This window comes from Pistacia vera, unplaced genomic scaffold (genome assembly GCF_008641045.1).
Source record: "Pistacia vera cultivar Batoury unplaced genomic scaffold, PisVer_v2 Contig40, whole genome shotgun sequence".
NCBI lineage: Eukaryota > Viridiplantae > Streptophyta > Magnoliopsida > Sapindales > Anacardiaceae > Pistacia > Pistacia vera.
Window position 1 is genome coordinate 848,041 of NW_022196224.1, and position 27,194 is coordinate 875,234.

General features: G+C 34.4%; 1 protein-coding gene across 1 annotated transcript; it reads left to right on the plus strand.

Moving 5' to 3' along the window:
* Nucleotides 1-1,639: 1,639 nt before the first annotated feature.
* On the plus strand, nt 1,640-26,887 carry LOC116141693 (probable protein phosphatase 2C 15). Its single transcript, XM_031427165.1, has 9 exons — nt 1,640-2,046; nt 2,381-2,838; nt 3,265-3,436; nt 3,563-3,716; nt 3,793-3,856; nt 3,980-4,087; nt 4,253-4,378; nt 25,513-25,745; nt 26,504-26,887. The coding sequence occupies exons 2-9, from the start codon at nt 2,623-2,625 to the stop codon at nt 26,712-26,714; spliced, it is 1,284 nt and encodes a 427-aa protein (XP_031283025.1). The 5' UTR covers nt 1,640-2,046; nt 2,381-2,622; the 3' UTR covers nt 26,715-26,887.
* Nucleotides 26,888-27,194: the final 307 nt, after the last annotated feature.

Sequence of the window (27,194 nt, forward strand, 5' to 3'; positions counted from 1 at the left end):
TGAAGGGTCTGAGCTGGTCAAATATTAAAAGAATCTACCAAATATCAAAATGTATTTTAGGCTTCAACAAAGGTTTTTAGGCCTGAAAACAAATTCGTGAGGGATTGAGTTTGAAAGTCAAGCCACCCAAGTTATTAAAAGCGAATAATATCTTGATAATGTTGGGTCAGTTGTGGGCTGAGGTATTACAAAGTGAATGGATGAATTTGTATACAAAAGCAATTCAATAAATGTTAATTAATATAGATAAATGACGTGATAATAAAAGAGTTATGATACATTAGTTTATGCATGTATCACTACTCATATTGTTAGATAATTGATTTTAAGATTATGAATGATAAATGAGATGATTTATCCTTATTGTTAAACGGAGAAAGAAGATGATATTTATGAGATTGACTTGATGATGTAGTTCAATTAGCTTAACTTTAGATTCAGGATTCATGGTCGAAACTTTCTCGACAATCATACTATTATAATTATAACAAATCTTATGTAGCAGTTTCATGACCTCAATAAGGTAATTAATTAATCCCAACTCGAAAGAAGAAAAAATAAGATAATATTATGAAATATATATGTTTTTTTAGCATATGTACATACAATTAACCAATCATATAGTATTATATCAAAGTATTTAAGATATACTCGTCTTATGATTGATTGGTTATAATGTATCTCTGGTGTAAGAAAGATTATCTCAACACTATAAATCATTTACCCAAATAGTTAATATTATAAAACTAGCTTAATTATATGACATATAAAAGTAAAATAAAATCATATTATTAATTTTATTATAATATCATAATTAAGCATTATCTTATATGAATGAATATTATAATATTTATAATTATAAAACCTATAATGAACTCCACCTTCTTTCCTCTCTTTGAAGGAATCCATAGGGGTTTAATTAATTTTTTAATTTATAAGCATCATATTAATTTATTAAATATAATCTTAGTCATTTAAAATATGTTAATTCAATCATTGATTTTTTTTTTTGACATCTTATTTTATAAAAAAAAAAATAAGGTGCAATGAATAATGATCCTAGCTATGAAGTTTCTATCTTTGAAGCAATCATCTTAATATTTTTTTATGTACAATAATTTTCACATGATATTATTAATCATTGAAGTTTATTTTAATTATATTATTAACTAATATAAATTTGATGATTATCAATTTGTCACACATGCTACAATAACTTTTTAATTTCACAATCATATAACATATTTACACTTACTTTCATGTAATAATCATGTGGGAATTATATATATATTTTTAATAAAAACCTTACAAAAATATTTTTTACCACTTAGATTACATACCAATAATAGATTAAAATTTTTTTTTTCAAATATTCTTTTTAGAATAACGATGTTAATTCAATAATATTTCTGATGAATATTGAAGTGTAAAATATACATTACATGCACTTGATTTTAACTTTTACACATCATTTTATAGGTTTTTCTTTTTTGCATTTTTTTTTAAATTTTATGAAAACATAAAAAACAAAAATAACTTTAACAGAAAATCAGAAATAGAATGTGGGTTTGTTGCCAGATCACTTTATACTGTCAGCAAAACTTTACTTTTAGACTGCCCTTTCATTGTCCAAACAACGCATAACCAAGACCAAAACCGAAAAAAATTCAACAAAATTTTTTTTTTTTTAAAAAAAAGAGCTGTCTTTTGAAGCAACCAAACATTTCTTTCTGGGATTTCCTTTCTCTTCAAAAAAATCAATTTTTTTTATGGGCAAAGATTCAATCTTTGTTTATTCTGTGAACTGGGTTTCTTCCATTTTATTTTATAATATATAAATCCACGAAAGATATGGTATTTTTCTTTTAAGTTAATGGGTTTTACAGTTCATATCTTGTCACCAAAACGCGTTGCGTTTCCGTGTTGATACTTCTACTTCTTCTCTCTTTTTTTTTAGCTGCAACGTGGATACTGCTGTTTTTGTTGTTGTTGTTAGCAGATCTGCATTTTGGCTTTGGTCCAGACGCCACTCTGACATTCTCGTTGGTAACTTACGTTTCCTGTTCTGTCTTCTTGTCTATTGGAAGTTTGTTCTGTTTTGCTTGTGGGGAAAAATAAGGAAAAGACTGTGGAAAAAAGTTTGAAACTTCATAAATTTCTTGTTTCTAGTTGGAATCTTTAGTTGTTCTTGCTTGTACAGTTGTAAGTATTTTGTTTGATGCAGATTTTAGTTTACAAATATCAGAGGAATGTGGTGGTTTATGTTAACTGATTTGTTGTTCCAAGTGAAGTTGTGAAATTGCTTTGTTCTAATAGTATGATTTGTTTTGTTATCTGGGTAAGGCTTACATTTGTTTCTGGTTTGTGGCTGATGATGCAGATCAAGTTGGGAACTTCATTTAGGGTTGATTTTGGGAAGTGATTGTGTTTTACTTTGAAGTTTTGGATCAAGTTTACGAATTTTTGAGCAGATTTTTTAGTAGAAAGACTTTGCATTTTGATTGAGTAGGACTGAGTTTGATCTCAAGTTGCTGAGGTGTTGAGAAATAATATGCTTGTGAGGCCAAGGGTTTGGTGAATTTGAGGTCTTGGGCTGCAGCCAAAGACATTAAAGTGGTAGATATGGCATCTAGAGAAGGGAGGCGTCATCACCACCACCATGATCTTGTGCCTCTTGCTGCTCTGATCAGCAGAGAGATGAAGAGTGAGAAGATGGAGAAGCCGACTGTTAGATATGGGCATGCGGCTCAGTCTAGGAAAGGAGAGGATTATTTCTTGATTAAGACAGATTGCCAAAGAGTACCTGGGAATTCTTCATCTACTTTCTCCGTATTTGCGGTAACTCTTGTCCCCTTTTTGTGTAGATCTTAGTTTTTGTGTATTGACTGCCATGTCTTAGTGACTAATATTTTGAAACTTAACTTCATGCGTCTACCATTTAGATCAGATTATGGATTGTTGTGGGACACTTTATTCTACTAGATTAATTACGTTTGGTGGGAAAAGAAGATTATCTTGTTTTGTTGATGCCTAGGGTCATAAATTTTCTGTCATCTTTCAAGCTTACCTTCACTCAATCTATGAGAATAGACCTTACAAATCAGAGGCGATTGTCTAGCTTGTTGAATTTAGATTTATTGATCTCTTAGACGTGCATCATTTTGTGAGGATGTAAAGTTTTAGGTTTCATCCTTCATTTGATCTTCTTCAGCTGTATTTATCTTTATTGTTCTGTATGATTTACTGTTTAATGCAAAATTTCAGATCTTTGATGGGCACAATGGGAATGCTGCAGCAATTTATACGAGGGAGCATTTGTTGAATCATGTGTTGGGTGCTATTCCCCGTGGACTTGGGCGGGATGAGTGGCTTCAGGCTTTACCTCGGGCATTGGTTGCTGGATTTGTGAAGACAGACAAGGAATTTCAGAGCAGAGGCATGGAATTGGCCCTTTTTCTTGTTTCTGTTCTTTGCTATCTTTTGTTATCTATATTTGAACTACCTTTTCATGAGATTAAGGAAAACTAACTAATGCTCTCTATACTTGTTTAATCATCTTCAGGAGAAACATCTGGAACCACAGCAACGTTTGTCATAGTTGACAGATGGACTGTGACGGTTGCATCTGTAGGAGACTCTCGTTGTATATTAGATGCTCAAGGTGGTGCTGTTTCCACCTTAACTGTTGACCATAGACTTGAAGAGAATGTGGAAGAGTGCGTGTCTATCTCAAAGCTTTGTTTCTTCCCTTAATCTGCATGGGAATAATAATTGGTTATTCTGTGAGTGCAGGAGAGAACGTGTAACTGCAAGTGGAGGTGAAGTTGGGAGGCTTAGCATTGTTGGTGGTGCTGAGGTGAGGTGCTTTCTTATATTACTCATTTACCAAAGTTTCATTAACGTTAAACAACATGATTTCTTTTGTCTCTCTTTTACTATTATCCTTTACGGTGTTCTAAGATTTGCTTAACCTGTACAGATTGGTCCACTCCGTTGCTGGCCTGGTGGTCTGTGTCTTTCTAGGTCAATTGGAGATATGGATGTTGGAGAGTTTATTGTACCAATACCATATGTCAAACAAGTGAAGGTATCCATCTTTTATATTCTATTTATGTTGTTTACTTGTGAAGTATTGATTCTTTTCTTAGTTCTCTGTTCTGTGCATCTTTGTCTATGATTCCTCGGCATTTAAGATTGAAAATACTATACCAGTCTTCAGCATGAACTCTAACATTCTTCATTCGTATAAAAGCTATCAAATGCAGGTGGGAGGCTCATTATTGCCTCTGATGGAATCTGGGATGCCCTATCCTCAGAAATGGCTGCACAATCTTGCCGTGGATTGCCAGCTGAACTTGCTGCTAGACAAGTTGTGAAGGTGATTTGAGAATTTGATGCTTTAATATTTTGCAGTGCCAGCCCTGTAGTTAGGTTGGGTGCTTAACTTTTGTTTTAACGAATTTTCAACCCAGTTTCTTATTGCATTTGATCAATCATTGTTCAGGAAGCCTTAAGACAAGGGGACTAAAAGATGACACAACTCATAGTTGTCGACATAATTCCTCCTACATTCACTACCGCCCTCGCCTCCACCCAAAAAGCAAACAGGTTTAGGGCACTGCTATTTAGGAAGAAGTCCCATGATTGGGCAAATAAACTATCTAAGACTTTCAGCTGTAGGAATTGTTGAAGAACTGTTTGAAGAAGGGTCAGCAATGCTGGCTGAAAGGTTGGTAGTTCCTCTGCTTTTCTGAGTTTTTTTTTGTGATTGATTGGGGAGGCTCATGATTATGCATTGATTTCCTAATCTAGTTCCCATCTGTGGTTCTTCCTTCTCATAAAAGTTGCATAGTATAAATTTAAATTAGGGGTATTTAGCTTAGGTATACAATTGGAAATGATGAGAGACGGGAAAGAAAAACACTAGATAAGACCGATTTCCTACTAAAGTCATGCTTTGGACCTCATTTTGAACATGGAAAATTTTAAACATGTTATTTGTGCTTAATTTGTCATATCTGGATTGATAATAGGTTATTGCAACAACTATAGAAGACATTAGTTTTAAATTTATCTTACTGGCATTAATATCACTGGATTCTTAGTCATTGAAGGTGGGTGCACATGGTATGTTCTAAGTACATACTTTAAAAGTGGAAATATGGATGATTGAGAGAACAAGACTGCTTTACTTTACATGATGGCCATTCTTGAATTTTGTGCATTCATCAATTGCTTCTTAAAAGAGTGGAACTTGGGCCTGTATCTGTACAGAAGCTCAAAAATCAACGAAAACTTATTCTGAAAGAGAGTGTTACATGTAGCTAATTTATCTGTGCTTTGGAACTAATATGCGGCTAGACAACTATCTTTCATTGCCTTATCTAAAATTTTCCAATGCTCCATTGCTGTCACCCAATCTCTATTTTGTGACATCTTTTTTCTCATATATGTCTATCTGCATCGAAGTCATTTCCTTTTATGCATCTTGCAGACTGGGAAATGATGAACCTACCACACAATAACATCTGGTCTTTTCACCTGCGCTGTATGCCAGTTGACCTTGCACCGTGAGGGCATCTCAGTCCATGCTGGTTCCATCTTCTCCACCAGCTCAAAACCCTGGCAAGGACCTTTTCTTTGCGCTGATTGTCGTAATAAGAAGGATGCCATGGAAAAACGCCCAAGTGGAGTTAAAGTGGCATAATTTCATCAATGACTCCTTATTCTTTCTCCCTGCATTATTTTTTTGTACCCCAATCCCCATAGGCTAGTCAATTTATTGAATCTTACTAAAGTGCTACATCAATTGTATATGTATATTGTAAAATTAAAAATAATGTAAATAAGCTTTGCGTTTAAAGAAGAGTTAATTGAGGAGCATGCACATTGATTTTTCGGATGCTCTTGAAATCCAGAGTTCGGTCTGCTAGAACTTATGAATGCTTTGACCAGTCTAGAGTATTATATTGATTCTAGGTCTTGGTTGATCAGTGCCATTTAATTATAGCTCGGTTGCAATGTTTTAAAACCGATCGGGACCCGGGGCCTTCATTGGGTCATGTTAGCAATTTTCTTAGAGGAATGCTACACTTATAAAGATGCATACAAAGATAAATTTAAAGAAGGAAAAAGAGAGAGAGAAAGACAATCATAAAGATTGGGTAGGATTTGTCTTTGTATGCCTTTTTTGTATGCATCTTTGTAAAGCAACTTTCTCATTTTCTTATTCTAAAAAATCCTATAAATTAGGATAATGATCGGCGAACATTAAGGTCAGATGTTGGGTTTTTGAAGAGGAAGGTCAGTGAGTGCAATGGTGGCGATAGAGTGTGATTTTCGGTGAGTGAAATGGTGGCGACAGGTGATTTTCTGTGAGTGAATCGACCGAAAATCCAAAAAACTTGTTGCGGCAACAGCGTGGATTAGCGAGGTGAACAGGATGGGGTGAGATGAGTTTTGGTCAGGAGTTTATGGAGTATTTTCGTGGTAGGGAGTGTTGTTGACGCCGGCGGTGTGAGATCTAACTTGGGTTGTTGACACCAGCGGTGGAGAGTTTGTGAAACGAACCGATTTCGATCAGATCTTGGGTATATTTCCGGGGAATAGCTCAAGGGATGATTGAGATTGCATTTGGTGTTTCGTCGTCGCCAACCAGGCAACTGCTGATTTGTATTTGGGGTGTGTTTGCTAAATTTCAAACTTGTAGGGAGTTAAGTGATTTTTTGATGTGTATTTGTGAATTTTAAACTTTTGGCCACCCGGTCAAACCGGTCAACCCGACCGGCAACTTTGCCGAGTTTCACCCTGGTTGGTTATTAAAACACTGCTCAACTGAAAAAATACATGGTTTATGCAAAATGCACCACTCAAAGCTTAAGCTATGACAAGCAAATGAAATTTAAGGCATCATCACTTATTATTTTTGTATAAATCTTCAGTGAAGAAAATTTGACATTTATGAAGTCATTTTTCTTGGTGGGGAATCTTCATTTAGATTCATCATGGTTGAATAAAGGTGTTGAAGAATCTGGTCTTGATCTTGGAGAAGATAAGAAAGGCTTGGAGGGATTTGCAAGCAGCCAAGGCTCCCTTCCAGCATGTCCACAACTCTGCCCATTGGTGTCCTGTCTAAAGGGTTAGTTTGTATGCACCACAAGCTCACAATTATCATCTTCCTTGCACATTCTTGATCATCTTCCCTTGTAATGCCTTGCGCCAAGTTCATCTATTTCAAACGGTTGTAAATCAAGTGTGGAAAATATATTTCACTTTCATGATCACTGCAACTTCATATTCTTTCTTCCTCCAACCATTTCTAAAACCATCATTCCATGCTATAAACATCTGACTTGTGGATACTTCTCCCAAGTTTCTACAAAATAATTCTGGAGTATATATCCAACAGTTCCTCGTGCACCTGTCATTGTATGTTACTCTCTTTTTTGGGACAAATTTTAGCAAGACCAAAATCAGAAATTTTGGACAAAAGTCTTTATCTAGGAGAATTTATGGGCTTTATGTCGAAGTGTAAAATTCGAGTGTTACAGCCACGATGTAAGTACTCCAATCCACGTGCTATGCCTACTGCAATTTGATACAATGTTTCCCACTTCAATTGATGATTTGTCTTGATGATTTTTTCTCATATATGAACTTTTCAAGAGATCATTGGGTACAATTCATAGAGAAGAGCTCTTCTACAACCGTCAAAACAAAAGCCTAAAGAGTGACTACGTTTACATGGGAGGTTCACTAATGGTAGCCACCTCATTGATAAATTCTTCACCATTACCTTTAGATTCATTCAAGACCTTCACTGCTACGTAGCGACCGTCAAGAGCTGCCTTTGTAAACACCTCCTAAGCCTCCTTCGCCAAGTTTATCTTGAAAATTAGTCATTTTCTTGATATCCAAGTAAGTGTATCTTTTAGGGGCAAGGGATCCATAGTCTTTCAAAAAGACCTCAATGTTTGATAATTCTTATTTTTTTTCTTCCAGAACGATGGAACAATTCCTCTGCAATATTTTCCGGAAGCAAAAGCTAGAATAATCAATATGCCAATTCCACCTGCTGATATGGCTGCAATCAACAGACCAACAGGAATTGAAACTGATGACTTCACCACTTATTACAAGTTATGTATAAGTTGCAGAAGGTGATTAGTAAATAAGACAATTAAATTACACTACAAAAAAATTAATGATAGAATGGTAAAATTACCTATGCCCAGCTTCATCCCAATTTTGCATCTCCTAAACAGTACAAATAAAATGGTGTTAGGATGAAGTCATGTGACCAATTTGTCATACTCCAAATTTCTGAGAAAATAAAAACCGATCTGCCTATCTGAAGCTAAATTTTTATACCTGTTCTTGAGTTTGAACAATGAATTTTCCTTTGCCATCTGTTTGACATTTGCTCCTCTCAGTGACACTGGTAACATTCTTGTGTTACTCACTCAGATCCGAACGACCAGTGAATAAATTGAGAAAATTGACAGTTTCCGGATCTTCTTCACCAGAAAATGAACAGGTGAACACTGAGCTGGGGGACTTGATAAATTACCATTTTTGTGATTGAAAAATGACATAGTCTTGGAATCAGTGCAAGACAAGCTATAATTTGCTGGGTAAATTTGAGTGCTGGGACACTTCAACATGATTTGATTGTAGGGAAGTTCAAAAGTGAGGGAAGGAGAAATGGAAGCTAAATTCCTGAAGGATTCGCAGCTCAGGTTGTTTATCTATCACTTTGAACTCCGGATCTCGTAGCCCGAGAGAATTATCCTGAAACCGCCTGCAATGAAAACCATGGCCCTTTCTTTCCCAGTTGAATCTTTTGAACAGGTTTGTCGCAGTCATATATTTTCAGCGAACCGCAATCAGGATGTGTTAGATTGGTGAAGGGGAAGTTGACAGTTCCAAATTTTCTGCAGTAAAAGGTGTACTTTTGATGGAATTTTTTCCCTTCTTGTGCCAAGGAAACAAGAAAAAGATGAGAGGAAATGAAGACTAAAAACAAGAGTTTAATCCATTACAGATTCATAACAGCCTTCAACTTTTAGTTTTTAATAAATTTTTGCACTGTTTTTTCTTTTCCTTCTCTTGGAAATTGGATGCAAATCTTGCAGATGAAATAGAAAGGAATGCAAGTGTGCAAGTGCATTCATCTTTCAATAGTAAATTTTTTAAATTTTTTGTTGGTCTTCCTTTCAAAATTGACCCTAAGTCGCCGACATTAGGTGTCGCGGCTAAAGCAATGTTCATAGTCATTTGATTTGTATTAACATCAAATTGAGTAATGTTCACGTAAATCTTTCACAATAGTTTGATTAGAAAACCGCTTGTTAAGAGAGATGCTAAGCCCTTATAAACCAATTTTTTCTTCTCCTTCTCTTGGAAATTGGGGCAATCTTGGATTGAATAGAAAGGAATGCAAGTTGTGCAAATGCTTTCATCTTTCAATAGCAAACATATTTTTTAAATTTTTTGTTGGTCTTCCTTTCAAAATTGACCCTAACTCGCCGACGGTAGGTGCCGAGGGCTATAGCAATGTTCATATCATTTGATTTGTATTAAAATCAAATTGAGTAATTTAGGTAACTTTTTCATAATATTTGATTAGAAAACCGGTTTGCCAAGAGAGGATGTCTAAGCCCTTAGAGCATCTCCAATGGTGCTCTTTATTTTGAAGAGCATCTTCATTAATTTTAAATATAAATAACACAATTTTTATTCAAATCCAATAGACTCTTTAAATTTAATGAAGATGCTCTTTATTTTAAGAAAGCCTTAATGGGAGAGAGGATTAATAAATAAATGCATAGAACTTGTAGTTTATTAATTAAAATTAGGATAGAGAGTGAATTTGACTTCTAAATGTAGAAAGTTAAACCTATTCTCTAATTTATATTTAGATAAAGAGCATATTGGACTCTTCTTTTTATAGATAGACTTTATAATAAGAGTTTAGGTCTAAAGAGTCTTTGGAGATGCTCTTATAAACCACATTCCCACCCTTTTTTCCTTTTAATGTGAGATTCTAACATTCTCACACGCTTTAGACAATGTCCATTTGGCCTACTATGGATGGCTTCACTCTGGGTGACCATTTCCCAGGTCCCCCTTTTGGAACATGGGCTGGGCAGGGTTTGACTTTGATACTATTTGATAAGAACTCACTTCCAAATTGATAAGATTGGACTGAATAGTGGGCCTTTGATAGGAATTAGGTTACGTATGGTTTTTTTGTGGGTTTGGTAGAACCCTCTTTGGAGAACTAGCTTGTCAGAGGGGTGCCCAACCCTTAACCCACATGCCCACTCATTTTCTCCTCAATGGGATCCTAACATAGTTATTTTATATTTTCAAACTAATGCAAGTAATTGTCTGATTGTCATATTATCCACTTTAACTTGAACGTTTACTTTTTTTTTTTTTCCTTGTTTTAATTTTTACTCATCCAATCATAATATGCAATTTCAGTTTGTATACATATATTATTTATGTAACTTGTGGTTCCTTAATGATTTTTCAGCTACCAGTTTCTCTCTCTCATGAATTATGAGGCAAATAGCCATAGCCTTACCCCACTACACATAGAAGCTGAGAAGCATTGGCCTTTGACATATATCAGGCCAGCTTCATGTCTACAGAATATTTATATATTGGAAGTCGTTTTCTAGTCACTGCACTTGTTTTGCTTCATATCTTTTGGTCATATCTCATACCATTTCCACCCTCATGCTATTACAGAAAAAAAAATTGAGTATTTTATTCTTCAAAAACTATGAGATCCCATTTAGATGATGAATTCAAGTTTTCTTTCGACTAATTGGACACTTCTGGACAAGGGTCTAAAAGAAATACCAGAAATTGTTGGCTAATTTCAGCTAAATACACAAGATTCACAAAGTAAAAGAGAGCGAAAGAGTTGCTCAAAACTGAAATTTTCTTTACAAAAGATTTGCTAATGAAAGCCACTTCATGTTACCAGCTTTGTGTTGCAGGAGCTTGTGTACCATAACTAAGAAGCCCGCCCAAAGCTAAAATAAATCATTAGTGGATGGAATTTTTATGTTTACTTCCAAGTTTGGGTTATTCCTTGTAAACAAGCAGGAGTAGGGAGATATTAGTGGTTCCGATTTTAACCCTAAGGGGTTGGCTTACTCCATTCCTTGAGTTCTTGAGTTCAAATCCTGAGACCACCTTACTTGATCATTTGGACTTGTAGAGTATTTAATGGATTTCGAAGATTAGTTGAGGTGAACAAGTTGGTTGGACACCTCGATTACCCCCCCCAAAAAAAAGGGAGATATTTGCAGTTTGTTTGGAATATCTATTTGCTTTGTTGTAGTGTTGCTATAAGTGAGACTCTCATTTGTTAATTTTCATTTTGTTGACGAAGGAAACCCTTAATTAGTTTAAAGTTTTGAGTTGTCTAGTGTTTTATTAGACGAAATTAAATCCTCATGTGTGCTACAAATGTCGAATGGATAGCCACCAACAATATAGATTTAAAAATGAAAGAAACTTTTAAGTGATGATGCATTTGTGTTGTGTTCAAGCTATAGCTCATATAATATAATAATCTGCAAAATAATATTATGATATAGTGGATTCATCGCAGGAATTGGACCAAAAATTCCAATTATTGAGATCAAATATCTATTGAATAAACTAACAGAAAGTTCTAACCATAAAATATTAACTTTTTCTGCACTTATTTCAAATGCCCTCATGATTACAAGAACTAGAAGATCTTATTTATACTGGCCAATTTGGACGAGATATTCTTACAATTCCCTTTAATATATCAATTTGCTCCATTTCATCCTCGAGAAACAAGGTTGGGGGAATCTCCAAGCTCTGTAAATCACCTTCAAGCATTTGTATTACCATTGGCATAGAAGGCCTCTCTGTTGGATTCCATTGAATGCACCAAAGTGCCACAATTGCAAGCTTCTTGGCTATTTCCTCGTCTCCATCTTCCTCAATCTCTAAGCAAAGCTCTTCTCCATGGCTCATTTTGTTGTATATCCACTCAGGAAAATAAACTTGGCTTGCATTTTCGATGTTAAAGTCAAAATTCTCTCGACATCCAACCATTTCTAGTAACATCATCCCAAAGCTAATATCACACTTGTAAGACACCTCTCCAAGTGTCTAGAAAAAAGCTCTGGAGCAATATAGCCCGTCGTTCCTCGAGCAGTTGTCATTGATATAATACTCTTTTCCTGAGCATAGCTTGGCCAGCCCAATCTGAAATTTTTGGCTAAAATTATGGTCTAGTAATATATGGTGAGGCTTGATGTCAAAATGAAGGATTCTTTGGTCGCATCCTTGATGCAGTACTCTATTCCATGTGCAACACCAATTGCAATGTTCACATCTTCTCCCAACTCATATCGATGATTTGAGTTGTTTATTTTTGAGAAGATAGCTTCTCAAGAGTCCATTGGGCATGAACTCATAAACAAGAGCATGTCGTGCCCCTTCTGAGAAAAATCCTAGAAGGCGAACAATGTTAAAATGATGTATCCACCTATTGTCGCCACTTCATTGATGACTCTTCACCATGTTCTTTGAATGTTTCAGCATTTTAACAGCACTGGAATTCCATTAGAGAGTTTACCTTTGAAAACACTTCCGAAACCTCCTTGCCAAGTCTGTACTTAAACTTACTAGTTATTTTCTTAAGGTCACGGAATGTATACTGGTTGGATTGACAGCCTTGTAGTCTCGAAGGAACTTCTCCACTTTCAATTGGGTTTGTTTTTCATTTCTAGATTTCCTGTATTTGTAAATTAGAATTACCACGAATGTGAATGCAAGGAAGAGAATTCCTCCAATAATCCAGCTATTAATCCATTACCTAGAATCTGCATCTCAAAAGGAAAACGGTTAGGTCCGGCGCTCAATGCTTTGCTTTGTAGAGGAATAAACTTTGTGTTGACTTCATATATTGTACTATGAGAGAAGTAGATGCTACCATTCAAATTGAAAATTGATAGAAGTTCTAATTTTCAGAACTCATCAATATTTTCCTAAAAGTATCTAATTTAATGTCACAAGCCAGCAAATTAACACCCTGAAATGATCATAAAGTTCAATTCATTTGGGTAATGCTCGACAGTATAAGGAATTCTTTTAGGTGATAAAAAGGAATGATACACAGACAGGGGATGTAATTAGCCTTTACCCATTATCCAGAGAAAGAAAGAAAACAGTGCAAATCATGAATTACAAATCTGAAAGCAAGAGCATGAATTATATGTGCAAATAAATAAAGGTCAATGAAGCTCTTAAAAAGAAATAAATTTGAGGAATCGCATGTGACATTCATTATGTTCAGAACTTGATAAAGAAATAAAAAATGCTTAATGGTAACTTACGTTTTTGTTTGACACAAATTGTTGAATTACTTGTGGTGTTGAACCCACATAATTCTTTGATTTTTCGCAGTGATAGCATCCAGCACGGGCTTTCCATTCCATGACAATAGTTCTTGATGAAGGTATCAGGACAACTCCTTGAAATGCAGCCGATTCTGCTTAACCGGAACTCTAACTGTTTGATTACAGTGCAATTGAAGGCAGATTATCCATAACTCGGTTGCAGATATTGCGTAAACAAAATCACTTTCATTTCTGTTACAATCAATCGCTCCAACAACATACTGTGAATCTTCGATCATTTTGAGCAGTCAACATAGTGTAATCCGAAGTATTGAATTGGAAAGAACGATTTGAAGTTTGAGAGGTTAGCACAGTGAAGATTTTGCAGTGACGTGGTGTCTCGTGCACATCCATAAAGGAAATGTGCTTGTGATAGTCAATTTTTTGAACATAGTAATCGCCGGTGAAAGGAAGTTTTAGCTGAGTCTTGTTATTGAAGCGCACTTCAAACCCTTCAAGGCCACAAGACCTTGACTGATTATTTCTGAGTCTGAAGGGAAATCTATGGTTGGTTCCGTTTGGGAGCATCTTGTTGGTTTACAAACTCATATTTATTTTGATCAGTGTTTCCACCTGAAGATATTTGGCTCCTGAGAAAGGTAAAGGAGGAGAGGATTGTATACACCCCAAGGATCATGGTGAAAGAGAAAGAACTTGGACACGAGAAGTAGAGTTTGGGAGATGATTTTTAATAAATAAGGGCCAAATGGGACCTCAACAAAGGGGTGACTGTATTAGAAATAAGATTTTAGAATGAAACTGTATACATTTATATATATTTTTTGTAGGACCCAAGGGGCTTAAGCCTTATGAATGGCTCCATCTAGTCTTGTATGCTATAGAACATGCCAAGAAATTAGTGACAAGATTAGATAGGGATGTGTGTGAACTGAGATTGTGGCAAAACATGCAAATGGGAGTGGGATAAGATTCAACTTGGAGTTCTGTAAGATTCAAAGCTGTTTTATATATTTTAGTATCAGTCTTAATTGCATATATATTTTATTATAATAACCCACTGGTGAAGAACAAAAATGTGAATTTTATTTATTCCATACATTCCATTGGAAAAACATACATCACAATCATTATTATACAAGCTTATTCCTCAATTGATTCAGATATTTGCAGCTCTGATGAAGAATCTGATTCAATTACTCTCATCGGTTCTGTTGAGAGGAAGAAAAAAAAGGCTTGGAGGCAATTGCAAGTTGTCAATCTTCCTTCTAGCATTTCCACCTTTACTCATTGAGGGTCGATCTACTGGCTTCATTTGAATGCACCATAACCCAATTATACACAGTTTTCTTGCTATGACATCGTCATTCAGTGAAATTCAGGTTCTAAATCTTCTCCATCTTTTATCCTATCATATACCCATGACGGAAGTATGCTTTACTTGATCGAGCTGCTCTCATATCAGAATTCCTTCTTCCTCCAGCCATTTCCAATATCAACATCCCAAAGCTATAAATATCTGACTTACAAGAAAACTCCAATTCCTTGAAATTAATTCCGGAGCTTTGTAACCTATCGTTCCTCTTTCTTTACTAATGAACAAAAAATCATTTTCCTTTGGATAAAATTTTGCGAGGCCAAAATCTGCGATTTTTGGAGTAAAATGTGGTCTCCAGGATTTTGAGGCTTAATGTCAAAATGCAGAATGCACACACGCCAACCTTCATGTAGATACTCAATTCCACAGCTATCTTAAAGCAATCTCGTGAGTTTCTCCCATTAATGATACACCTCTACTTTTCTTCAAGAAATATGATACAAGTGATCCATTAGGCATATACTCATAACAAAGCACGTTTAGATTCCTCGGAACAGAATCCCAACAACCGTACAACATTAACATGGTGAATTCTACCAATTTGGAAACTTCATTGTGAACTCCTCAGCACTGACTAGAGTTTTCGAGTACCTTGACAAGCTGAATCTACCGGTATGAAGTTGCCCTTTATAAACTGATCCGACCCACCTTGGCCTAGCTTGTCTCTGAAGTGGTTTGTCATGGCAGTTATCTGAACGTAAGATACCTTTTCGGCATCCAGTTTGCTGATTGTGCAAATTCTCTATGCGTCAGCTTTCTTCCACTTTTTTCTATATCTGTGAATAACATACAGACATAGAGCAAGTGGAAAAATGATAACTCTGATCAAACCAAGAGCAACCATAGCCAAGTTATTCGTGACGAATGTCATAAGAATAATAATCGGTACTTCTGCATAAGAGGACATGAAATAAAAATTAAATTTCTTATGATCCAAAAAATTTCTAAAATAAACAATAATTAATTTCTCAATTATATATATTATATAGACAAGCTTACTTCCGATTTGGCAAGAAAAAGAAAGCGTTTCAGTTCAAATAAACAGACCAATTGCACAATCCAAGCAGTCAACTGACCATTTAAGACGAAACCTGACTGCAGAAACCTCCGGATGGTTTCTAAAGGATATGTTTTTCATCCTATAATGAGACTTTTGAAATGGAACCACTGAATTAGCGAGCATGACACTGGATCGATATAAATTCATCACCTTGATAAGTAATAAACTGTGAGCCATCTCCACTCAAACAAGGAACTCTTACATAAGCCAGATCGCTGATATTCAGCGAGCACCTCAAAAATCTGGCAGACAGAAGGTCTTTCCTGTGGGCAAGATTGTCAACATAACGATAATCCATAAATATAATCCGGAGGAAAATTCTGTGCTGACAGAGATTTGTATGGAAAGAACAGCTTCCTCGGCTAAGTTGATATCACAACACTGATAATCTGTTCATTATGAAATTTTCTTCACATAGTACTTCCTGAATTGATTTCCGGATAGTTTTGTTGCTCTGGCAAGAAAGTTCAAAGTAACGACTACCACACTTGCTGCGGTCGCCCTTACGCTACGCGAAAAGGGTAGCTTATGTTTTTTATGTTTCCACATGAAGGAGAACATATTTCTTCCTTCTCTTGATTGTATTTCAGATGAATAGAAAGATCCCAGGGAAAGCACAGATTTGAGAAAGTTGATGATTCTTCCGTCCTCATGGTTCCTGCTCTTCAGGATATAGCCGGATACTATGAATGATAGGTGCACAACAGCGCAAGCTCTCTTTTTAACAAACTCCTTGTCTTATGATTCTCGCAAAAGTATTATTTGATACGAGAGATGTGACAAACTCCTGTTTCCAAATCTAGCTTTTAGGTTTCACATATTATCTTTATGTGTGGCGGAGCCAGCATTGGCCCACGATCCTGGGCTATCACTAAAATTAGGGAAAAAAAAAAAAACCATAATTTTTATAAAATTAAATACACACCTAAATAGTGTCTATATTTTTTAAATTATCCCTCCAAGTCCAATAATCTGTCCAAAACAAATAAATAAGATAGTTAGGTTATAAATAATTAAGGCTCATGTTATAGAATTTTCATTCAACTCATGCATGTAAAAGAAATTGTGGTTTCATGTAGGTCAAGTCACTTATTATCTTAAGAATTCTATTCTACATGATTTTTTATTTGGTTTACCTTTAGAAATTAGGATTTTTTATGTGTTTTTTTTTTTTTTTTTTTTTCAAAGTTAATTCATTTCTTTCATTTGACTTTTTAACAATGTTGACAATGATGGATTTCAACATCGAAACGGAGTAAAGCAATTGTAATTACAATGAATAAAATAAAAATAATTAATATTTTTTAATATTTATCATTATGTTGAAAATTATATATAATATATTGAAATTTACCCCTCACTATTGAATTCCAACTCCGCCATTTAATGATTATTGCAATGAAATGGTTTAATCAAATTGATATTTCTACAAGCTTACATCACAAATAGGCATTTTGATAATAGAGAAATCTAAAATATAACCCTAAGAGGTTGACCTAGCGGTCAATGAGGTCTCTTATTTCATTGTTTTTTTGGGTTCAAACCTTAGGACCCCTACCATATCATGATTTGGTCTTTGGCTTGTACGTATGCAAAGGATATTGGAGATTAATTGAGATGTGGGCAAGTTGATCTTGTTACAAAAAAAAAAAAAAAAAAAAAAAAATTGTAAAATACTAATAGTACCTAAATACTAAATTTGTACTATTTCATCCTTATTATAACCTAGTGAACTTATCCCAATACTTCTATTTTTATTTTATTTTTTTTTTCTCTTATTTATCTATACAATGGAGAAGATTGATGACGCTGAACAAAAAAAATCTATTGTTATACACACACACACACACCACACACACACATATAGATACACACACACACCATATTGATTTATAATTGTTTTAGATACGATATCACTGTGATATGATATAATTTCTCTAGATAACTATATTAAAGGTCACATCACTTTTGACAGGGGTTCTGTAAGTGTACGGAATTAGCAAGTAATACAGTTTGTAAACAGATATGACCCTAGAGAATACTAGTTACCACTACCAAACAACTATCCTATTATTATTTGATTAATCGTAATCACAAATCACAAATCAAATAAAAGGCTGGTTGTAAAACAATTTGACTAAACTTAGGGCACATATTCACACCAATTTAATCCTAGGTATGATAATTATTACTAAAATGATTAAGCTTTTTCTATAGGCCAAACTCTCTAGAATTCCAATAACTTTCTCTCGAACAATTACAAGATTAACCCTTTATTACTAACCCAAATATCTCTAAATTAATTTAAGTCTTAAAGATCATTATGCTCTACAGAATTTGCTAAAGCCTCACAGACGTGGTAACCTATCTCTAATGTTTGCTCAACCTATGATTTTATGATATTAGACCAACTAAATATCATCTCTTGATCTCAACCTAGTCATTAGATCAATCCACTCTCGTTACCAAAGGAAGAAGTATTAAGAGCCATTATAAAAAACTTAGAAAGAATGCTTAAAATATATTAAGCATAATCAATGAGCACATTCATAAACTTGGGCTACATCTTAGCCCTATGAACTTATATAGTTCATAATCAAATAAAATAAGCAACCATTGTAAACATAAGTTCAAGAAAGATGAAAAGAAAACCTCCCTAGATGATGAACCAAAATCCCAAAGTTTTTGTTTTGATTTACAAATAGCTGCTAATCTCCTCTCTATCCTCTTCTCCCCTTAAATAATAGCTAAGGACATCTATTTATATGCTAAGGTTTTAGGAGTGTTTTACAACAATCCTATTCAGACTAAGCTCTCAATCTGGAAAAATTCATAATTACATAATTACATAAATCCAAATTTTTTAGGAAATCGTCGACATGCCACGCATGATTACTGTGTGCGGCATGCGCACAAATCACAATTCATCTGTCATTGTGCCGCGCATGGGTAGACTTGTGCCACGACATGCGTGTAATCTTCAATTTCATTATCGTTGTGCCTGGCATGGGTAGACTTGTGCCGTAGCACACAAAGATACTCTTTTTCTTGAATGAAGCTTTCTAAATTCGATGAAGTCTTCAATACTAATTGTAGATATTTTTGTTAGCTTCAATGCTTCAAGAATCCACCAAAAGAGGTCTAAAACTCTAGCTACATCAAAATACCGGACATGCTCAATACTCAAACGTTTCCGATTTTATAATTAATCTTCAAAATGTCATAACTTCCTCGTTTTAACTCCGAATCTCGAACCCGCTTTTCCAGTTGCACAAATTTCCATCCCCAAAATAATTCTTCATCCGAATATTATTTTAAACATTTATAACCGAAAAACACATAAACATACATGTGATCCCATAAAAGATATTTATGAAATAATTAAGCCAAATCACACAACTTGAACCTAATTTCCTACAAATAACACCAATAAACCATTAAGAAAAAGGGTATTTTCAAGCACTTGTCACTTTTACAGGCTGATATTCTTGAAATTGGAAATGGGTTTCAAATTACAAAGCCTGGAAAGTCCATGTCTTCCACTTGTTTTTTTCCCACCTCACAAGCATGATATTTTTGCAGCGTTCCTTATTTTCTCTGATGCCCATGTGCTTTTCAAACAAGAAGACTCATGCTGGGTCTACTCTCATGTAGAGACAATTAAGATGGAGATATGAAATTGATAGGACTTCATCAATCTGTCTGGTGCACAAGCTACGTTTCTTGTAAGAAAACTAGGACCTCTATTGAAGACTAGTAATACTCTCCACCATTGTTTAAGTTGTTCATATTATATTTTTTGTTATCGATGGAAATATGACACTCACAAATCAACATAATGATCTTGATATCTACAATTACACAGTCTCCTGAAGTTACTAATCAAATACTACATCTATAACATATGTTGTGTATGGAAAATGGATTATCAAGAAAGATGAAGTCTAAAAGTGTGTTTGTTTGTCCTATATGAGTCTTAATATAACAAAATTAGACGTATCCATTTAAAGTTGGTTTTTTATTTATTTTTAAATAGTCTTTATCTAAATAGAGAGCATCTTAATCATTTAATTTTTTTTTTTGCCAATCAACCCCTTGAATTCTTCTCATTTCAATTCAAAACTCTCCACATATATAGTATTTTCTTTGCCTTCTTTACTTTAATTATAATTTCAGAATACCTTTTTTTTTTTTTGAAACAGGGTGCCGGACCAACTTCAGGCACCTTACTAATCTATGTCGTGTACACACAACATCAGCATCATGATCACTTGTTTAAACAAGAATACCCGTTGATAGTGTTCATGCAAATTTTTTTAAAATTTAAATATTAAGCTTTATTTCTTAAATACTTTTATAGTTACATTAGATTTCTTAAATTATTTTTAAACAATGTAATGATATATTAAAAACACCAGTTTAAGATGTTTCTATCCATAACACAAAAATATATCACTTATTATCAAATATTGAAAAAGAAATTAAAAAACATGATCTGCTTTCACGGTTTTTTTTTTTTTTTTTTTTTTTTCCAACTACAATTCCCTTTAAACCCATCAAGATATCATTGAGAAAAAGAAAAAGCAAAATAAAATTAAGCTAAGTTGCCATCAAATTAACAAGCACCAATTTTCTCAGGATGCAACATGCCATATGCTTGCCGAGAAGCCCAGGCCCAAAATCAAGCCCAATGGACAAAACTCAAATAACAATCTTACCCTTTCCTATTTCTACGTTCGTTGTAGCTTTTAAAGTTTTCATAAAATTATCACCGTACTTTCTTTCTTTTTCTTTTTTCAAATGGAATTGTCATCTCAACTAAAAATTAATTATATTTATGTATGAAATAAAAAATTTATGGCATCCAACTATCCCTAAGAATATCTTTTCATAACTAATATGAAACTTTGGCTGAAAATTATTGTCTAGTAATATATTGTGGGGGCCTTGATATCGAAATGAAGGTTCCTCTGATTGCCTCTTTGAGGCAAGTAATTTATCTCACACGCAACACCAATTTAAATATTTTGCAGTTTATCGATCTCATTTCAATTGATGATGATCTAAGTTGAGTTATCTATGAGAAGATAAGCTTTTGCATTTTATTTTTTTTAGATATGTGCTTGGATTTAGAGTTATTATCGACTTGATATAGATGAGACTAACAACATTTTGCTACTTGACATATTTAATTGGTCAATTTATCATCACAAATTCATCGACATTTTCGTACTGATTGGTACTATATATTATATTATTTTAATCCTGATTGAATAGAACTTTAAAATATTTATACAGAATGCATTCACACAATAGAAAAGCAAGCTTTTAATATTTAAATCCATGTCTTCTTTCCAGTTGTTTTCCCACGAAACAAAGCAAGAGTTATCCTATTCATTACTATGCCTTTTGTGCTTACTTTTTGACAAAAGTCCAAATTTTGGGTACTGGGTCAATTTCTCTCATAAAAAGAATACAAAGATGAACTGATGGAATTCTAGGTGCTGGGTGGAATCCTTCCTTCAAACAAAAAATTGTAGAATATTAGAATTATTTCACTTTTATTTAGGCATAAATTCATTGAGATTATAATTGATGGGGAAGTGATTTTTAACCCCCACCTATTTGATCAGTATCTCCCACTTTCAAAAGTTTGTTATGTTGACAAAGATAATTACGAGAAATGATATATTAAAAACTCTAGTTATACCCACACTCTGTTTTATTATTTTAAACTTTTATTTCTTACATAAATCCTAAATCCAAAATTAAAATAATCATTGAAATCGTTTGTTTAATTAAAAAATACTTCCATTTTTCAGATTTAACACCCGGCCCATGATAAAGCTCAAACCAGAAAGATTTGCAATGACAATTCAATTAGCTATCTCATAATTTATTTCAAAGCTCTTGTGATTGTGTTACTATTCCTGTAAGTTTAAAACCTTGATTAATTGATATAAGTAAGTAGATTATTAAATTATTTGTGATATTGAATGGAACCATAAGCAAAAGATGGTAAGCTAACAAACATTCTTAATAGAGAATAAGTCTTGGATGTAAACTTACAAGAAACTAGTATTGATGAACGTGAAAAATATAGTAATAAAATATATTTGCTGTCAACATATATTTAGTTTCATTGGATAAAAGAGATACCAAATCTCTCTGTAATAAAATTTGAAAGAAAACCCAGGTTTAATAGCCATGAATATACTAGTTAAAATGTTGACAGAGACCAGAGGTGAGCGTGAGTGAGCAAAGGCTTTCGGCTTTTTGCTAAATTAGAATATTCGACTCTTTTATTTCGTTTAATATATTAATTTTAATTACAATTCTACCCCTTAATTGGTGGATCTCCATTACTCAAAAAGTACATGCCCAAAATGAAGCCCAACCTAGAAACTTAAGAAATTTTGAATTATTATTTATTTATTTATTTTTTTACTAGGATGTCAGGGACAACTTTATGTATACTTCAATTAATCTTTCTGAATCTTGAAACTACTGATAGGATAAAAACTCTAGTAACTATACTATTAGTAGGTGCAAGGACTCAAACTCAAGAGATCATGTAAACTTTAGATCTTTATTTGCTCTTATACCATCAAATTATTTACCGGTGATTAATTTTGAATAGTTACAAAACACATTTTTAGTTTTCTAGTAGTATATTGTTTTAGCTTTTCTGGCAATTTACATTAACTTCAATTGTACAATAAATTTATTAAAATTTTATGTTAAATTCGAAATTCAATTATAAAATATAAAGCAGTAACTCTTTATTTTTCAAGAATGCTTCACTTACGGCATAGGGACCGAGGGATTTAGTTCAACAATAAAATAAAGCTATAGAAATCAATCCAAACAAATTTAAGTAAGAAACAAAGGAGCACCATCGGTAAATTGGGTTTCAAATTTATTACAACCATGTCTTTAATGTATAAATGTACAAATATGACAACATCTGACGAAACAAAGAGCTTCGGGCATCTCCAAGCTCAGCAAATCACCTTCAAGAATTTGCAATTGAAAGCTTCTTAGCAATTTTGTCATCTCCATCTTCCTCAATTTCAAGATTAACTTCTTTTCCTTGGCTCAATTTGTTGTATATCCACTTTAGAAAGTAAATTTGACTATTATTTTCAATTGTAAGATCAATATTCTTTCGATAATTAACCATTTTTAGCAACATCATTTCATAAGTAAACACATTTTACTTGTGTGAAAAGTCTCCAAAATGCTTGGAAAAGACCTTGCTTCCTTTATGTAGGCTTCTTCAGTAATGGGAGGTTGGAGTTGGTTTCCACTACTCGAATGGTGTGTGGGATGCTCCCTCCATTTTCTCTCCTTCTCCCTTTTCTTAAGGAAATTGGTTTAACCCACTTCTTCATTTAACAGGCCTTGGGCCTTCTTTTTCTTTGTCTGGGTTCAAGCCCTTCTCTCTTGGGCTGATTAGGAAACTGGGCCTACAATTTTGGACCCAACAATTGGTATTGTTTTGTGAAGAAATTTCATGTATTTTAGCTTTAAGAGAAAATAAAGTATTTATTCCTTACTGAATTTGCACAAGATTGTGTAGAAAGAAACTTTAAGTTTTATTTTACTTCAACATATTACAAAGGCAAATAACTAAGCATCAGTATTATTATATGAGCATTTGTTCACTGATTCAGATAGAAGAAACTCTGTTGAAGAATCTGATTGAATCTCTTTCATAGAAAAATCTTGATAGAAGAAGAAAAGAAAGGCCTAGGAGGCATTTGCAAGCCGTCAATGCTTCCTTCTAACATTTCAATTACTCTTGTCATCGACGGACGATCTGTTGCCATCACTTGAATGCACCATAACCCAATTATACAAAGTTTTCTTGCTAACACGGATTCAAATTCAGTTGCATTCTGGAGTTCTAAATCTCATCCTTTATCTATTTGGTCATATACCCACGATGGGAAGTATGCTTTGCTTGAACGAGCTGCCTTCATATTAGAATTCCTTGTTCCTCCAGCCATTTCCAGTATCAACATACCAAAACTATAAATATCAGACTTGGAAGAAACAGATCCAAAATTTCTTGAAATTAACTTGGGAGCTATGTATTCTATTGTACCTCTTGTCACACTAACAAACACAAAATTATTTTCCTTTGAAAAAAATTTTGCAAATCCGAAATGAGCAACTTTTGAGACAAAATCATGGTCTAACAAGATATTTGTCGAAATGAAGAATGCACAAATCACAGCCGTTTTGCAGATACTCAATCCCACGAGCTGTTCCTAAAGCAATTTCATGGAGCTTCTTCCAATTAAATGATAAAACTTGACATTCTTTCGAAAAGATATGCTTATCAAGTGATCCATTAGTCATATACTTATATACAGGTGCACGTTTATCCCCCTCTGAGCAAAATCCAAGCAGTTGTACTACATTAATGTGGTGAATTCTACCAATTGTAGAGACTTCATTGATGAATTCTTCAGCACTGAACTTGGAATTTTCAAGTACCTTAACAGCGATTAAGCAACCACTATGAAGTTGCCCTTTGTAAACTGATCCAAAGCCACCCTGGCCTAATTTTTCTTGGAAGTTGTTTGTTTCTGCCATTAGTTCAGGGTAAGAGTACCTTTTAGGCATCCAGGATAGCTGATTGTTAAGCAATTTCTCTACCTCATCGGCTTTCTTCCACGTTTCTGCATATTTGTGGATAATATACACAAGTAGAACAATTGGAGCAATGATATATCTGCAAATAAGAACATCTGGAACCGCAGCAACGTTTGTCATATTTGACAGATGGACTGTGACGGTTGCATCTGTAGGAGATGCTCAAGGGGGTGCCGTTTCCACCTTAACTTTCGACCATAGACTTGACGAGAACGTGGAAGAGTGCGTGTCTATCTCAAAGCTTTGTTTCTTCCCTTAATCTGTACGGGAATAATAATTGGTTATTCTGTGAGTGCAGGAGAGAACGTGTAACTGCAAGTGGAGGTGAAGTTGGGAGGCTTAGCATTGTTGGTGGTGCTGAGGTGAGGCGCTTTCTTATATTACTCATTTACCAAAGTTTCATTAACGTTAAACAACATGATTTCTTTTGTCTCTCTTTTAATATTATCCTTTACGGTGTGTACAAATTGGTTCACTCCGTTGCTAGTCTGGTGGTCTGTGTCTTTCTAGGTCAATTGGAGATATGGATGTTGGAGAGTTTATTGTACCAATACCATTCGTCAAACAAGTGAAGGTGTCCATCTTTTATATTCTATTTATGTTTTTTACTTGTGAAGTATTGATTCTTTTCTTAGTTCTCTGTTCTGTGCTTCTTTGTCTATGATTCCTCGGCATTTAAGAGTGAAAATACTATACCAGTGTTCAGCATGAATGCTAACATTCTTCATTCGTGTAAAAGCTATCAAATGCAGGTGGGAGGCTCATTATTGCTTCTGATGGAATCTGGAATGCCCTATCCTCAGAAATGGCTGCACAGTCTTTGCCGTGGATTGCCAGCTGAACTTGCTGCTAGACAAGTTGTGAAGGTGATTTGAGAATTTGATGCTTTAATATTTTGCAGTGCTAGCCCTGTAGTTAGGTTGGGTGCTTAACTTTTGTTTTAACGAATTTTCAACCCAGTTTCTTATTGCATTTGATGAATCATTGTTCAGGAAGCCTTAAGGACAAGGGGACTAAAAGATGACACAACTTGCATAGTTGTTGACATAATTCCTCCTGATAATTCACTACCGCCCTCGCCTCCACCCAAAAAGCAGAACAGGTTTAGGGCACTGCTATTTAGGAAGAAGTCCCATGATGGTGCAAATAAACTATCTAAGAAGCTTTCAGCTGTAGGAATTGTTGAAGAACTGTTTGAAGAAGGGTCAGCAATGCTGGCTGAAAGGTTGGTAGTTCCTCTGCTTTTCTGAGTTTTTATTTTGTGATTGATTTGGGAGGCTTATGATTATGCTTTGATTTCCTAATCTAGTTCCCATCTGTGGTTCTTCCTTCTTATAAAAGTTGCGCAGTATAAATTTAAATTAGGGGTATTTAGCTTAGGTATACAATTGGACATGATGAGAGACGGGAAAAGAAAAGCACTAGATAAGAATGATGTCCAACTAAAGTCATGCTCTTGACCTCTATTTTGAACATGGAAAATTTTAAACATGTTATTTGTGCTTAATTTTGTCATATCCGGGATTGATAATAGGTTATTGCAACTACTATAAAAGACATTAGTTTTAAATTTTAATCTTACTGGTAATAATATCACTGGACTTCTTAGTCAGTGAAAGGGGTGGGTGCACATGGTATGTTCATAGGTACATACTTTTAAAAGTGGAAATGTGGATGAATTTGAGAGAACAAGACTACTTTTACTTTACATGATGGCTATTCTTGAAAAGTTGTGAATTCGTCAATTGCTTTTCAAAAGGAGTGGGAACTTTGGGCCTGTATCTGTACTGAAACTTCAAAAATCAACGAAAACATATTCTGGAAAGAGTGTGTTACATATAGCTAATTTATCTGTGCTTTGGAACTAATATGCGGCTAGACAACTAGCTTTCATTGTTGTCAACCCAATCTCTATTTTGTGACAACTTTTTTCTCATATATGTCTATCTGCATCGAAGTCATTTCCTTTTATGCATCTTGCAGACTGGGAAATGATGAACCTACCACACAATCAACATCTGGTCTTTTCACCTGCGCTGTATGCCAAGTTGACCTTGCACCAAGTGAGGGCATCTCTGTCCATGCTGGTTCCATCTTCTCCACCAGCTCAAAACCCTGGCAAGGACCTTTTCTTTGCGCTGATTGTCGTAATAAGAAGGATGCCATGGAAGGAAAACGCCCAAGTGGAGTTTAAGTGGCATAATTTCATCAATGCAACTCCTTTATTCTTTCTCCCTGCATTCTGATTTTTTGTACCCCAATCCCCATAGGCTAGTCAATTTATTGAATCTTACTAAAGTGCTACATCAATTGTATATGTAATATTGTAATATTAAAAATAATGTAAAATAAGTTTTAGCGTTTAAAGAAGAGTTAATTGAGGAGCATGCACATTGATTTTTCGAATGTCTCTTGAAATCCAGAGTTCGGTCTGCTAGAACTTATTGAATGCTTTGACCAGTCTAGGGTATTATATAGATTGCAAGTCCTTGTTGATCAGTGGTCGTTTAATTATAGCTTGGTTGCAATGTTTTAAAACCCAGACCGGGACTCGGGGCCTTCACCGGTCATGTTAGCAATTTCACTTATTCATCAAAAACTCTAGAAATTGGGACACTGATCGGTGAACAATTGAAGGTCAAGATGTTAGGTTTTTGAAGAGAAAGGGCTAGTG

Excerpts from the sequence above, each read along its gene's own strand:
- LOC116141693 (XM_031427165.1), top strand. The coding sequence starts at position 2,623 with ATGGCATCTAGAGAAGGGAGGCGTCATCACCACCACCATGATCTTGTG. Across the intron at positions 3,717-3,792 it reads CTTGAAGAGAATGTGGAAGA|GAGAGAACGTGTAACTGCAA; the intron begins GTGCGTGTCTAT and ends CTGTGAGTGCAG. Across the intron at positions 4,088-4,252 it reads CATATGTCAAACAAGTGAAG|CTATCAAATGCAGGTGGGAG; the intron begins GTATCCATCTTT and ends TTCGTATAAAAG.